Below are 14,760 nucleotides of genomic sequence, written 5' to 3'. Positions count from 1 at the left end.
ACCATCATTTTTCTTTTTGTCATTGCGTACTAAGACCCCTCTAGACCGCCATCCTGTTACAAATGACCCGAAATTTTGTGTCAGTATCTCCCGGCCTAACATGTGCAATGTGTAAATGTGTTGACGTGCCAGCTCTTCTTAATATACCTATAATGCGAGTGACTGCCGCGCACGCATTTTGCGGCGCAGGCTTTCACACACATACACATACCAGGCGGGCGCGGCGTACGTGAGGAGCGGCCGTAGGTAGGTTTTATAAACGCTTACCTTTATACGCAGCGGGAGTTCAGAGTATAACACCGGACGAAGTATGGAGTGGGCGGCTTTGCACTTGTTAATTACCTGCTTCACGTGGCTGTTAAAGCGAAGCCGGCAATCAATAGTTACACCTAGGTAAAGGACAGTATCGGACCATGGGATCTGCTCACCAGCCAAAGTGAGTTGGTGGGAGGGAGTCAAACCACCGAACCGAATCACCTGTGTCTTTCGCGCGTTGACAGAGTTACCTCGCTCTGAGGCGCCCCATGTAAGGCTTGAAGTGCAAGCGAGAGCGCGGAACGAGCGACAAAGAAGCAATATCCGTCGTTGTCACGTTCAACTATCGTCTGTAAACCGACTTTACAGACAACCAATTTTTTTTATAAATAATATAATACTCATATAGATTAACCGTCTTTACTCTATAACATCAGCATTAATTCGATTTTTTTAGATTTTGAAAAGATAAAAATTTCCTAACCACAAAAATCTACACAAAATATGTAACCACATTCAATGCATATAAATTATTTCTTTTGAACGAAATAAATAAATGCCCTCTCATATAAAAATCAAAAGAAAATAAGGGCCTTTGCGTTTTTTATATTCTCAAGTTATGTATTAATTTTAGGATTCAAAATTAAATTACATAAGTAATAAACGAAGAACATAAAACTACACAGAAAAACTATATTATATTATTATAATAATATTGAAAATAGTAAATTTTAACCGAGCCCTTCATTTCCTTTTGAGTATCTAACATAGCCGAATTTTTAGAGGCCCTAGGGCCTATTGTAACAAGAGGCCCTCATAACGATAACAAATTTTATATTTTCGCTAGCTATCCGCCCGCTTTGTCTAAAACTTAATAAATGATATACTAAAACTTTACTCGAGAATCACTCTATCTATTGAACAAAAAAACCGCATCAAAATCCGTTGCGTAGTTTTAAAGATTTAAGCAATATAGGGCAGAGAAAGCGACATTGTTTTATACTATGTAGTGATTCCTAATTCCTATTGTACGGCCTCTATTTGTAGTCTCTAGGCTTTTCTCTCAAATCCGACACTGTATACTTCATTCCATGGCTAACTATATCAAATACTTTCAAATAAAAAATACAGTAAATAATAATCTACTTGTAAAAATGCATATATAATGGACCCAAAATATAAAGAAAACCTCAGTACTATATAACCATCACAATAAGGAAAAGAAACATTGTGATAAATACATTTTAAATATACTATACTTAATCTCAATTCGTTGTGAAATTCGTTCATATACATCTATCTATACCATTGACGTACCATAAAAAAACTAGTCTCACAATCGCCTATCGTTAAAAATATTCTAGCTTGGAAATTGACACCTTATTTCGTTGCTTTAGGGCCGATTTTTCAATGCCTGGTTAAAACTTATCCGTCCAATAAAGTATTACACGATAATATTAAAATGTCACCTGTAAACTGTCAATTGCGGGCAATAAGAATACATTTTGAAATGGTAGTTTTATACGTTTTTCGACGAATAAGTTTTAACCAAGGATTGAAAAATTTGCCCTTAATGTTCAAAGTCCATTGTATCGCTTATTAGTAAACTCTGCCTTACACACGCATTGGCAGAGTTTTGTTTCGGACACTTTTTTGATCATTGTAAGTCTAGTTTTTTATTGAACGTCAATGATCTATACATATATAAAAATTCTCATGTATGTATTTGTAACCAACCTCTGAAACGGCTTGGCTTGTATACACATAAATAATAAGGTTGCTGATTTTATAATTAAACTCTATTTATTTTAGTAATAATATGAATTTTTGTTTATCGTCTCTAAAATAAATTTTGCTGTCGTAAACCTTTCAAAAATAACTAAATTGTCATGAAAACTATTATTATTATTTTAACTGTACCAAAGCACAAATGCTATGTTATGTCATTTGGTCGTCAAAAAATCACTAAATTATATTAATATGTATATAGATTTAGATACCTCAAGGATAATATTAATTGGTCAATTTTGGCATAATTTTAAAATCGTATACATATATCTATAATTTTTCCTAAAAAATATCGTTAATTACGGTATGAAAGTTAATTCCACTGCATTGTGTATAAGATAATCATTTTTTTCCTCATAGATTTCAAATAAAAAGAAAAATAATACTTAAACATAAGTGGGGGAGTTAATGTTCTATAATATATACTCTTCTTATTTTAGCATTAATTTAAAAACAAGAATTAAAAGGTTACAATATAAATACATATTTAAAAAGAATCTTAATATCTTTATGAACGTGATAAAATTTTCGTTACAAAACTGTCTATTTACGGTTTACCCTGTAAAGAACCGGCTGAAATAAAATATTTATTTTTCTTTGCAATATATTCGTGTACAAAATTATTGTTTTTTTTTTATTCCTGATATGTTAAAAACGTTAAAATTGACATCATTAATTGATTCCATGTTGTACAGCCTCAGAAAATACTTGTTAAGCTATTGCATAGCTTCTATCGCGGGCCTTGAGCGCGGGGACCGAATCCAGAAATTGCGTAACGAAAAACCTCCGCTCCCCTGAGGTGTGGCTTGAAGGCATAGCAATAGCTTTGCAATAGCTTTACCGCGGCAGACCCGAGTGCCACACGTCTTTTTTTTAAGGAATAGAAATTATCAGTAAAATTAATACTTATTTTAAATTTCCTTACGTTTCCGAACGTTTATAATTAAAATACGTTTAATACTGAAAAATAATTGCTGTTATTTTCAAAATCAACATGTATATTGTATACTAGTAGTAATAACAAGTTAGAGAGTCTACCTTTTGGTACCATACAAAGCTTTAGATAAGGTACACCTATGAGAAATTGTAATATTTTGTAACAATATCATTATAAATTATAACTTCAACACTTATATACTGAATAAGCAGCCTAGAATACTTCATTTCCAATGAGAAACCGAAACAAAACTGGCAAGAAACTTTCTCTCTCCAGTTCAATACTATAGGTGTACCTCAAGGGTCTACATTAGGTCCTTTGCTTTATATTACTTACACTGTGAATAACACCAACAACCACACTCTAAAATAAGGGATTTTTAACTTTGAAACGTACCTACTACCTAACCTTACCGATAACTTTAAACACACAACAGTATATTTCAATACGCTTATATTAACTACAAAATTTTATACCTATCTAAGTAACATTCAACATCAAAAACACTTATTAATGCTAATACAATGCAAGTTACATGGAATTGTATCGATTATTCGTTAACAATCGATTATTTTAATCGATAATTTTCTTTAAATGCCGTCTTAAAGGCCTGTTCAGATTAGAGCGGTATCCACTACCACCGTGGGTAGTTATACCGTTATACCGATGGCACGCGATTCAATCTCTTACGTAGTATATTATTGAGACTGTAATCGCGTACCGACGCGATCGGTATACTCTGACAGATACGCGATTAGAGCCTTATAATATTATACTACGTAAGAGATTTAATCGCGTGCCATCAGGACACCGCTACCCACGGCGGTAGCGGATACCGCTCTAATCTGAACATGCCTTAAATCGAATGGAAACTGATGATTATCGTTTTAGAGTAAAAATTATTAAAAAAAAACATCAGTCAGAAAACGTTTGAAAAGTACAAAAGATGTATAAAATAATACTATGGAAAATTGTATATCAAATGATAATATATCGAAATGTGATTAAATTGACACGCTTCATAAACTCCTTATAGTTGAAGTATGGTCGTTCCACAGCTATAAACAAACAAACATACAAACTTATCTCTGTGTCTTTTTTATTGTTAATTTATGAATAATAGTGCATAAATTATTACTATTTATTTAAAATGTTTTTTTTTTTTCTTTTCATACCCAATAATGAAGTGATTTAATTTGTAATCACATAATCATTCAATATTTTTGGAACGAAGTTCTTTATCGCGCGTTGCGAAAGGGGTTCGACGGACAAAATTAAGACCAAAAGTTGTAACGACACTTTTTGCTATAGTTGTGTTTTTGCTATAGTTGTGTTATTACGTGTTTCTCTGTCTGTCTCTATTTCTCTCATAGAACTTCGTTCTATCCGGGTGCTCTTGACACCAAGTTTTTCAACTTTTTTTATAAAAAAATCTTTTTTTTTAATTTCCCTCCTAGCATTTGACGTTAATAGCTAATAAATCATAGCATATTTTAGATATTTTTCAATCAAAACGAGTTTAAAAGCGTCAAAAATTGTAAAAAAAATCAGCCTTATATTACCAATACTAAACGATAGACGTCAATACCTTAATATTAAAATGCGAGTGAATTTTCGTCATGCTTTTAAATTCAATCGACTTTTAACAAAACAATTTTCTATCTGGCAATTTAAGGATATATCTCTGAATCATTTATTGATTTTTTATAATATTTTTAACTGAATAAAGACAAAAACTCACTCGGAATACTTAAACACTACTTAAAACTCAAATCACAAGCTTGTAAACTTATAAAATAAAAAATATATAAAAAAACTTAATTAAATTTAAAAAAAAATATTGCAATTTTAGCCATATTGAGATTGTCGATTTTTTTTTTAATTTTCCTTCGGCAAAAACCGGCATCTCTTTTTCAAAGCAGTCTTCGATAAAAATTTGGAATAACATAACACTAGGGAAGCACAAAAAGAAAGTAGGATGTGACTATTAAAATATAAAACTTAAATAATACAAAATAATCTTCATGCGTCGTTCAAAACTCAATCATGTACCTAAAGAAAAACAAATAATAATAAAAAACTGAATAAAAAGTGAGGTTAAGTAGCAATTGGTTCGAAAGAAACTATACAATAATATCTAGATAACTTCGCAAATAAACATTATTAATTTTTGCGATTTCAGACAACTTAAGAAAAGCAAAAACAAGCTAAAATGCATCTTTATTAATAATTCCCCTCAATACGTAACGGTAACGTATTATTTATTCATTCATAAACTATGCTTCTATTTTTTTTATATCACTTTAATTTCAAAAAATTTTTTTACTTGCTTCAATAACTTTCCCATAACATATCGGTCAATTAAGGAAAGCTGGCATGTTCACAGTACTCACACTTATGCAATTTAACTTACAGTATGTTCAAAAATAAATGCGACTCTAGTTTCATTTTAGACTTGAATTGTAAAATGGGTGCGTTGTAGATAAATATATGCAAATATAATTACATACTTATGAAAGCTCTCATAATTTACCTGTAAAATTATAATTTAAAAGTAAATCAATTGATGAAGTTAATTATTTATTCTAATAATAATCAATTGGATAAAAGTATTAGTAATCATTCAATTATCAAATAATAATTAAATTTCAGGTCATAAAAACAATACAAATAACACGTGCGCTTACTCCCAACACACGGATGGTTGTTTTGATAATGATTTAAATAACGGGCGTTTTTTTAATAATGTGATAACTCTGATTAATTAGTAATTTGATTTTTGAAAAAAAAAATGCCGATTTTAGTCAAAATTTATATTTTTCTAACAAGATCCTTATCATCCAAATTTCCACCTTAGTGAGAAAAATTGACATATTTTCTAATGAAAATGAACAAAAAATTAAATGATTTTATTAAATACTGTAAAATAGTCTATAATTCTTCCATTTACTGTATCACAAAATTCTTCATAGATTTTTAGATATTCGTACTACACCAATTACATCACCCTGTATTTATAAACAATTGCAAAATATGACACATACATAGGCCGGGAGATACTGACACAAAATTTCGGGTCATTTGTAACAGAATGGCGGTTCTACAGAGGTCTTATTACGCAATGACTAAAAGAAAAATGATGGTCAGAACTCAGAACGCTGGTACCGGTGGACTAGTCGCGTGGGCGTTAGTCGAACTCGTCGGATAAATAGCGAAAGTCTAACGATTTGTAACACAACAATTTTAGAATTCACCGATAGCCCATAAAAAAGATGTAGGCGGTAGTGTCATGCCATACTTTTCCGGTGCAAACATGGGGCGGATGATTGTAAGACTTAAGCCAAAACGTAAAAAAAAATGAAAAGAATTGGCGATTTGTACCAGTACGGCATTTTTGGAAAGTATATGATGCAACGTGACCATTATTATATTTGCCATACTTTTAATAGAGGGAAAAATTAGTGCCATACTGCTACAAATCGTTCAAACTACGAATAAAATCTTACAATAAGAAAAAAATCTTATACACATTCGCCACCTCCCACAGGTATGGCATTATCACACTTCTATTTATAATCATTCAGGAGTTGTTGAAAAAAAATGTAGGGTGGTACAAATCGTTTGGCGAGAAAAAAAAATTTAAAAATTTGCAGATTTTCCGCGGTATGGCGACCATTTGGAATCGTCCGAAAAGTATGGCATGGCGATTTTAGTAAATGGCTGCACGACGATGGTTACCTGTGCAAAAGTGAGCCCGGTACAAATGGTTGAATTGTTTTTTTAAATCAACGCATTCACGTCGGTATGGCGGACTGTAAGTCACATCGTAAAAGTATGGCATGACACTACCGCCTACATCTTTTTTAAGGGCTATCGGTAAATTCTAAAATTTTTGTGTTACAAATCGTTGGACTTTCGCTATTTATCCGACGAGTGTGACTAACGCCCACGCGACTAGTCCGCCGGTACCAGCGTTCTGACCATCATTTTTCTTTTTGTCATTGCGTACTAAGACCCCTCTAGACCGCCATCCTGTTACAAATGACCCGAAATTTTGTGTCAGTATCTCCCGGCCTAACATGTGCAATGTGTAAATGCGTTGACGTTCCAGCTCTTCTTAATATACCTATACACCTGCCTACCAAAAAAAATTTTTTTTGAAGAGAAACTTCTTTAGGCGCGTTGAGAGTAAAATTCAAGGTCATTGCAATACCGTTACGTCGTACGTACGGAATTAGAGCGTATACGCACTATGCGGGTAGCCGTCCGGCTGAGCGATGCGGCTACCGCAGACCGCACAATGCGCATAGAAATGAATATTACGTACATAATTGTGCTTGCGGTCAGCCGGACGGCTACCCGCAATGCGGCTACCCGCATAGTCTTCCATTTCGGTATGTTTAACCAAAGAAGTTTCACTTCTGAAATGTGTGCTGACACACGCTCTTTTTATTATTTTATTATCCCACCCCCCACCTAGCAGCTCCCCTAAAAAAATTCCCCAAAAAATTATCCTTCCAAAAAGCATCAAAAAATTATTATTATTATATACACAATATACATATAATATACACATTTATACACTATTCCTTACCTAGTATGCACGCTGGGCGTGTTTCTATGCGAGTCCGGTGAATGTGCATATGCGGGCGATGGGGACATGTATGGCGGCAACGTTGTCACTAACACCGGCTTCACGTAGCCGTTCTTGAGCATCTCGTTCTCTGTAAGTCGGTCAGTGTAAGTGTAAGTGCTCTGCATAAGTGGGTCAGTGTAAGTGTAAGTGTACTTACACACGTAAGTGTAGTATACAGGGTGGAAGGTTAAGATGGGGCATGTAGGGCAGGTACCTTAACCGTTGTAGCTACATGAAAACGTTCTTAGGAGACTATCCTTAAATTCTTGAGAAATTTTAATCTGCATTCACAGATTTTTGAAAAAATGTACGGTCAGCAAGGAAATCGGCAGTTTTCAAAAAAAATTTTTTTGATGCCAATCGATCCAGTTTCTCATGGGGATCAAAACATTCTAAAAGACCAACTGAGGTATGAGTACTAGAAAAGTCAGAAATCGCGAAAAACTATCGGATGGATAATAATATACTACATATTATTATCCATCCGATCAAAGATTATATTGTTACAAAAATGGCGAAAGAAATTTAACGGGCACCGGCTTGACGTAGCCGAAGTTACCTAGTATTGGCCAGTTTAAAAAAAAATACATGAAAAACTTCAATTTTCCCATGCAGACCTTAGTTTTATACAATCATAACACAATTCCCAAAAAAAACTATAATTTGTAACTACATTCTTGCAAATAAATATAATTTGAATTTGAATTTGAAAAAAATTATAATCATCAAAATAATATAAAATCGCGCATATAATATGACACTCTTCCCAAAAAATTTGGGAAATTCCCCTTTACCCGTACATCCCTGGGAAATAGTGGAAAATTCTCCTTTTCCCGTACATCCCTGGGAAATCTTGGAAATTTCCCTTTATCCGTACATCCCTGGCTAAATACCCGAGTACACTCACCAGGTTTAGTATAGTACTTCGAGAAAACATCGTCTTTCGCCACGTTGGGGTATAGGAACTGCAGCTGAGCAAGATCTAGGATCCTGTCAGCCAGGGAACGCAGCATCAGGTCCCTGGAGGTGAATGGCTGCAGGCTGAACACTTCGTTGCCCTCTGGTGATGAAAAGGTTTAATTAAAAATGAAATGAAATGAAAAAACATTTATTTATACACACATTATAAATAGTAGAACACAATAAATTAAAGACACGACGATCGACTAAACTAGGTACTAGACCTGTGCTATAGTCGATCGACGCTTTCCTCTCCTTAAGACATAGTGCCAGCATTATATAATTAAAATAAAATAAAATATTTCGGGACAATTTTCACACACGGCACGTACTGATCCCATACTAAGCTTTCGCTTGTGTTATGGAAACCAGATGGCTGATAAACATACATATATAATGTTAAATAAATACTTATATAGATAATCACCCAGGCACAGAGCAAACATCTACGTTCATCACACAAATATTTGCCCCGGGTGGGAATCGAACCCACGACCTCTGGCTTTGAAGGCAGGGCCACTACCAAGTACCAACCAAGCCAACCGGCCAGTCAAAAAATTAAATACAATATTTTAAGAAATAATTATTTTTGTCTGTACTCCGCCCGAGATAATTTTGTGAATTGTAAGGTGGAGACAAACGTAAAAAAACAAAAATTATTCAAATCTGTTCAACCGTTCACAAGTTTAAACTTTAAAGTACATATTTATTGCGTTAACAAAAGTTTCGCTATTTTTAGATTGTTAAAACATAACTGTGATAATAAATACATTATTACACACACACACACACACAATAAATTATAATAGTTAATATAGAAAAAATTCATACTCTAAAAATTAAAAAAAATAATAAATATTTGATTTGGTTTAAAATCTCACCTCCAACCCAAGCAATAGTGATGCCGCCGAGTTCAGAATCGGAAAAACGTAGCAAGAAAGTTCCCGGAGGACATTTTGCGAGCATCTCCTCGGCTTGCTTCTTTTGGATGAATCCCATGATTAGCCTGTAACATTTATACACATATAATTATAAAGTTTATTATTTACTAATTAGGCTGTGATTTATTGAAGTGAAACTTCTTTATCGGGGTTGGAAAAAAATTTAGTGTAACAATTTTCCGTTACGCGCCATCTTTGATTCGACGTATTTCTGTAAAATTGCATTAAGTAAATTATTTTTTTAAAAATAAGGTCATAAAGAAGTTTCACTTCTTACGTGTGTACACTAGTACACGCACACATTTCATTTTTATAATTACCCATTGTAACTGTATAACGCGAAAGATGTTTATGTAACAAGTGTTGATAAACCTTTTTTAATGAATAAATATTAGTAAGTATAATATTTAATTTTCAGTATAAAAATTAAATATTTGTTCAGAAAAAAATAATAATCTTGGGTTCAGTTGCAACAAGTAGTTTTTTTATATAAATAACAAATACAAGTGGTCCCAATACCAAACCTTGCGGTACTCCATATTCAATGCATACATGCTTAAGTGGTGTTCTATATGTTAATATATTTTATGTGAATATTATTATTACTGTTCAAATAATGCACTTATCATATTTTACCGCAAAAGTTATTTTTGAAGTGAAAACTTCTTTAGCGGCGTTGGGTATAAAATCTTAAACTCGCGTCAGGACACGTGGCCTGATCGAAAAAGCGTAAGACGGATACCATTCCAAAATATCAAACATGCTCAACGTTAATAATCAAGTTTTCATTTCTGCCGGCACTCCCCCAGTGCAACCCGTCTTTTTTTTAAATAGATACAGTGATTCTCTCGGAAGGTTTTAGTATATCTTTTATTGTCTTTAGGCAAAGCAGACGAAGTCGCGTGCGGGTCGCTACTTTATTTATAATGTTTATTTATTACTAGCTGGCCCCGCAGTTATATTATTATACTATTATAAAGGCGAAAGTTTGTAAGGATGTATGGATGTATGGATGTTTGTTACTCTTTCACGTAAAAACTACTGAACCGATTACAATGAAATTTAGCACACATATAGAGGGTAACTTGGATTAACACATAGGATAGGTTTTATCCCGGAAATCCCACGGGAACGGGAACTATGCGGGTTTTTCTTTGAAAACGCGGGCGAAGCCGCGGGCGGAAATCTAGTATTATTATATATCGATTTAATAACACCCGATTATATTACACCCGGTATAGCTACACTGTCAAACGCTATTGTCATATCAAAAAGTATGAAAAAATAAATTCTTGTTTTTTGTTTGTTTATGCAAATCTACTCACCGATCGCACCACAGCGTCCTCAGATAGTCCCTGGTGACCTTCACCACCATGTAGAACCACTCCCAAAACGTGAAGTTCCTCTCGGGCAGGGCGTCCTTACAGAACTGGGTCCAACTGACCGTGGTAGCATTCAGTTCTAGGGCACTTAGGGGCAGACTCGACCTGGTTGTGATACTGAACATATTCTATAGGCTGCCTCAAGTAAAGGGGGCAAAGGGCAAATCACTATCACTACATAGTATAAAACAAAGTCGCTTTCTCTGTCCCTATGTCCCTTTGTATGCTTAAATCTTTAAAACTACGCAACGTATTTTGATGCGGTTTTTTTTTAATAGATGAAGTGATTCAAGAGGAAGGTTTTAGTATATAATTTATTAGGTTTTAGACAAAGCGGGCGAAGCCGCGGGCGGAAAGCTAGTAATAAATATACTCTACTTGCTGTACTCCGCGGTTTTACCCGCAGTGCTCCACTTCTGTTGGTTTTAGCGAGATGATATATAGCCAATAGCCTTCCTCGATAAATGGGCTATCTAACACCGAAATAATTTTTCAAATCGGACCAGTAGTTCCCGAGATTAGCGCGTTCAAACAAACTCTTCAGCTTTATAATATTGGTATAGATAGACTGCCTATTGTGAAAGGGGCAGATGATATATGATAAATAACTGCAGAACTGGGGTAGCGTTCAGCTCTAGGGCACTTAGGGGCAGACTCGACCTGGTCGTGATACTGAATATATTCTATAGGCTGCCTTAATTAAAGGGGACATAGGGCAAATCACTACATAGTATAAAACAAAGTCGCTTTCTCTGTCCCTATGTCCCTTTGTATGCTTAAATCTTTAAAACTACGCAACGGATTTTGATGCGGTTTTTTTAATAGATAAAGTGATTCAAGAGGAAGGTTTTAGTATATAATTTATTAGGTTTTACACAAAGCGGGCGAAGCCGCGGGCGGTAAGCTAGTAATAAATATACTCTACTAGCTGTGCTCCGCAGTGCTCCACTTCTGTTGGTTTTAGCGAGATGATATATAGCCTATAGCCTTCTTCGATAAATGGGCTATCTAACACTGAAAGAATTTTTCAAATCGGACCAGTAGTTCCCGAGATTAGTGCGTTCAAACAAACTCTTCAGCTTTATAATATTGGGACATAAAGACATAAAAAGGCACAATTAAAAGTATTCATCGTCTTCACTTTAACTATTAATAATTATCATTAAATTCAATGCAATTACAAAATTGTATAGCTTACATACAAAGGTCGTTCATTACAAAAAAATCTACGAATCAGTAAATTGTTAATTAAATTATAATGAAGTATTTATTAACCTAAAAGGGTTCGTAAATCTGTTAAAGCATTGACGTACTATGAATTGATGATTACCAAGATACCAACAAATAAATAAATTAGAACAGCCTTTCCCAACCTTTAGCAAAGGCGGACCCCTAGCGCCACCTTTCTTTTTTGTATGAAATAGCTTAGCTACCCATCACTTTACAGATTATTCCATCTTAAAACTGAAAAATACAAAGTCCGGTCGTCAGAATAGTCTGGTCACTAAGGCTTTTGTAATATTCTTGATTTGTCTGCGGACCCCGCGGACCCCAGGTTGGGAAGCGCCGAATTAGAATACTCTGCCTAATAAAGTAAGGTAAGGAGTTTTGCTTCGGACAATTTTTGAACGTGATTGTGAGTCTCATTATTTATTGCATGTTATAATAAAAGCAATAATTACATCATAAATTTGAGAAATACCTAAATATCTTCTCAGCGAGGAATCTCAAGTTATCCTCGGAAAGATCCCCACCCGTGGCTGAGCAGAATTTGATGCGCAGAGTTTCAGCAAGTTGGCCCCATGTAACCTGGGAAAGAATAAATAACCTAATTATAACTTTTGAATATATTGTGTACAACTTTTATTAGTTTTTATTAGTTTCACATGTACGTTTGTATGTAAAATCATTAAACAACATTTTTATTAAATTTTTTACTGAAAGATTTAATTCAAACTTGTAGATTTATCAATGACTAGCTGTGCTCCGCGGTTTTACCCGCAGTGCTTCGCTCCTGTTGGTTTTAGCGTGATGATATACATATAGCCTATAGCCTTCCCCGATAAATGTCGCCGTCGTCGATGTTGAAGTGAAAACTTCTTTAGCGGCGTTGAGCACATTTTCTGTAATGGGTATAAAATCTTAAACTCTCGTCAGGACACGTGACCTGATCAAAAAAGCGTAAGACGGATACTATTCCAAAATATCAAACATGCTGAACGTTAATAATCAAGTTTTCACTTCTGCCGGCACTCCCCCAGTGCAACCCGTCTTTTTTTTATACTTGGTTTTGGTGTGTACAAGAAAGCTTTCATTCATTCATTCACATTACCTTGTCGGGCACAGCGAAGGGCACCCGCCCAGGCCCACTGAACGCGTTGTCCCACGTGACCGTCGCCCAACCGTGGGGCTCTTGGTTGCCGTGCACTATCACCACCACGGGCAGGGATAGTGTCCACACCTGAGGAAAATAATCATAATAATAAATAAATAAAAATGTTGTGTGGTTTTATGAAACCACGGTAAAAGTGAAACTTAGGCACAAAATTATCGTATTTGTACGATAATTATCGTACGGTTCCGAACACTGCTTTATACCTACTCGGCAGCCGACCGTCACGCGACATGCGCTACACAGACCAAAAAGTTTGAGACGATGTAATAAAAGTTTCACTTTAATAAATAATTGGGGTTTTAATAAGTCAAGAAATTGATCAAACAAACGAATCAATGAAAAAAATCGACGAATACATTGAATAATTGATGAATCCAATCCATCAAACAATATTTGATAAAACCTACACTTATCAAATAATTAATCGTTGAGATAATCGGTATTTATTTATTTTATACATATATGTATTTATTTAAAGACGTACCAACAGTACCTCAATTTGTAACATGTTATTTGAATTCTAAAATTGCGCAGTCAAAGAAAAACCCGCATAGTTCCCGTTCCCGTGGGATTTCCGGGATAAAACCCATCCTATGTCCTTTCTCGGGTATCAAAATATCTCTATACCAAATTTCATCCCAATTGGTTCAGTAGTTAAGGCGTGATTGAGTAACAGACAGACAGACAGAGTTACTTTCGCATTTATAATACATAATAATATATAATATACTAGCGGTCCGCCCCGGCTTCGCCCGCGTTTTCAAAGAAAAACCCGTTCCCGTAGGATTTCCGGGATAAAACCTATCCTATGTCCTTTCTCGGGTATCAAAATATCTCTATACCAAATTTCATGCAAATTGGTTCAGTAGTTAAGGCGTGATTGAGTAACAGACAGAGTTACTTTCGCATTTATAATATTAGTATGGATTAATAAGTATGGATTTATCAATAAATAAAATATAGACCAGTGGATAAATAAAGGAAATGGTCAATATTACTATGAATAAATCAATCAAAACCGTCGAATATTTTGTATATACAGGGTGTAATCGTCAAGTGTGCACAGGCGATTATTCCGTAACTATTGCATATATCAAAAAACTTTAAACTGATATTGAAAGTACTATACCCAATGAGTAAAATGACAATAATAACTTTTAAAAAATAAAACTGGAAATATCTGAAAATGACTGAGGTGCTGTGACGTTTTTTACGTCACAGATGTTCACCGAGTGATTTCCCCTTTTAATGGCATCATGCTTCACAGACTACACACTTCAATGTGTATTTTTAATACCATATAAGTATTGTATAAATTGTTTTCATTATGTCCTTGTGAGGCTATGTACCATTAAATAAACGTTTTCTTCTTCTTTCTTCAAAATGTAACATGAAACGCTCCCGTGAGAGGGATCACTCTCTCTCCCTCCCTCCCACTCTCTCTCACTCCTTCCCACTCTCTCTCA

General features: G+C 34.6%; 1 protein-coding gene across 7 annotated transcripts in view; it reads right to left on the bottom strand.

Annotated features, from left to right (window-relative positions):
- The window catches only part of Stat92E (Signal transducer and transcription activator Stat92E), a 45,333-nt gene that overhangs the window by 12,779 nt on the left and 17,794 nt on the right, over positions 1 to 14,760 (bottom strand). For 3 of the 7 annotated variants that reach the window (XM_090118867.1, XM_090118864.1, XM_090118865.1), the window contains 6 exons: positions 13,232 to 13,360; positions 12,602 to 12,708; positions 10,843 to 11,016; positions 9,458 to 9,582; positions 8,524 to 8,676; positions 7,575 to 7,704 (listed from right to left, as the gene is read on the bottom strand). In XM_090118867.1, coding sequence (XP_089974993.1) covers positions 7,575 to 7,704; positions 8,524 to 8,676; positions 9,458 to 9,582; positions 10,843 to 11,016; positions 12,602 to 12,708; positions 13,232 to 13,360 — 818 coding nt within the window. Of the gene's footprint in view, positions 1 to 4,151; positions 5,033 to 7,574; positions 7,705 to 8,523; positions 8,677 to 9,457; positions 9,583 to 10,842; positions 11,017 to 12,601; positions 12,709 to 13,231; positions 13,361 to 14,760 lie in introns of those variants that run through there. The other 4 variants (XM_090118868.1, XM_090118866.1, XM_090118871.1 and 1 more) reach the window with 3 other exon arrangements.

The sequence above is a fragment of the Colias eurytheme genome, chromosome 31 (genome assembly GCF_061535395.1).
Source record: "Colias eurytheme isolate Ceu_HAF_F1 chromosome 31, ilColEury1 Martin Lab GWU primary, whole genome shotgun sequence".
NCBI classification, from domain to species: Eukaryota; Metazoa; Arthropoda; class Insecta; order Lepidoptera; family Pieridae; genus Colias; species Colias eurytheme.
The sequence above is the reverse complement of the archived record's forward strand: the minus strand, read 5'-3'. Positions and strand labels throughout refer to the sequence as shown.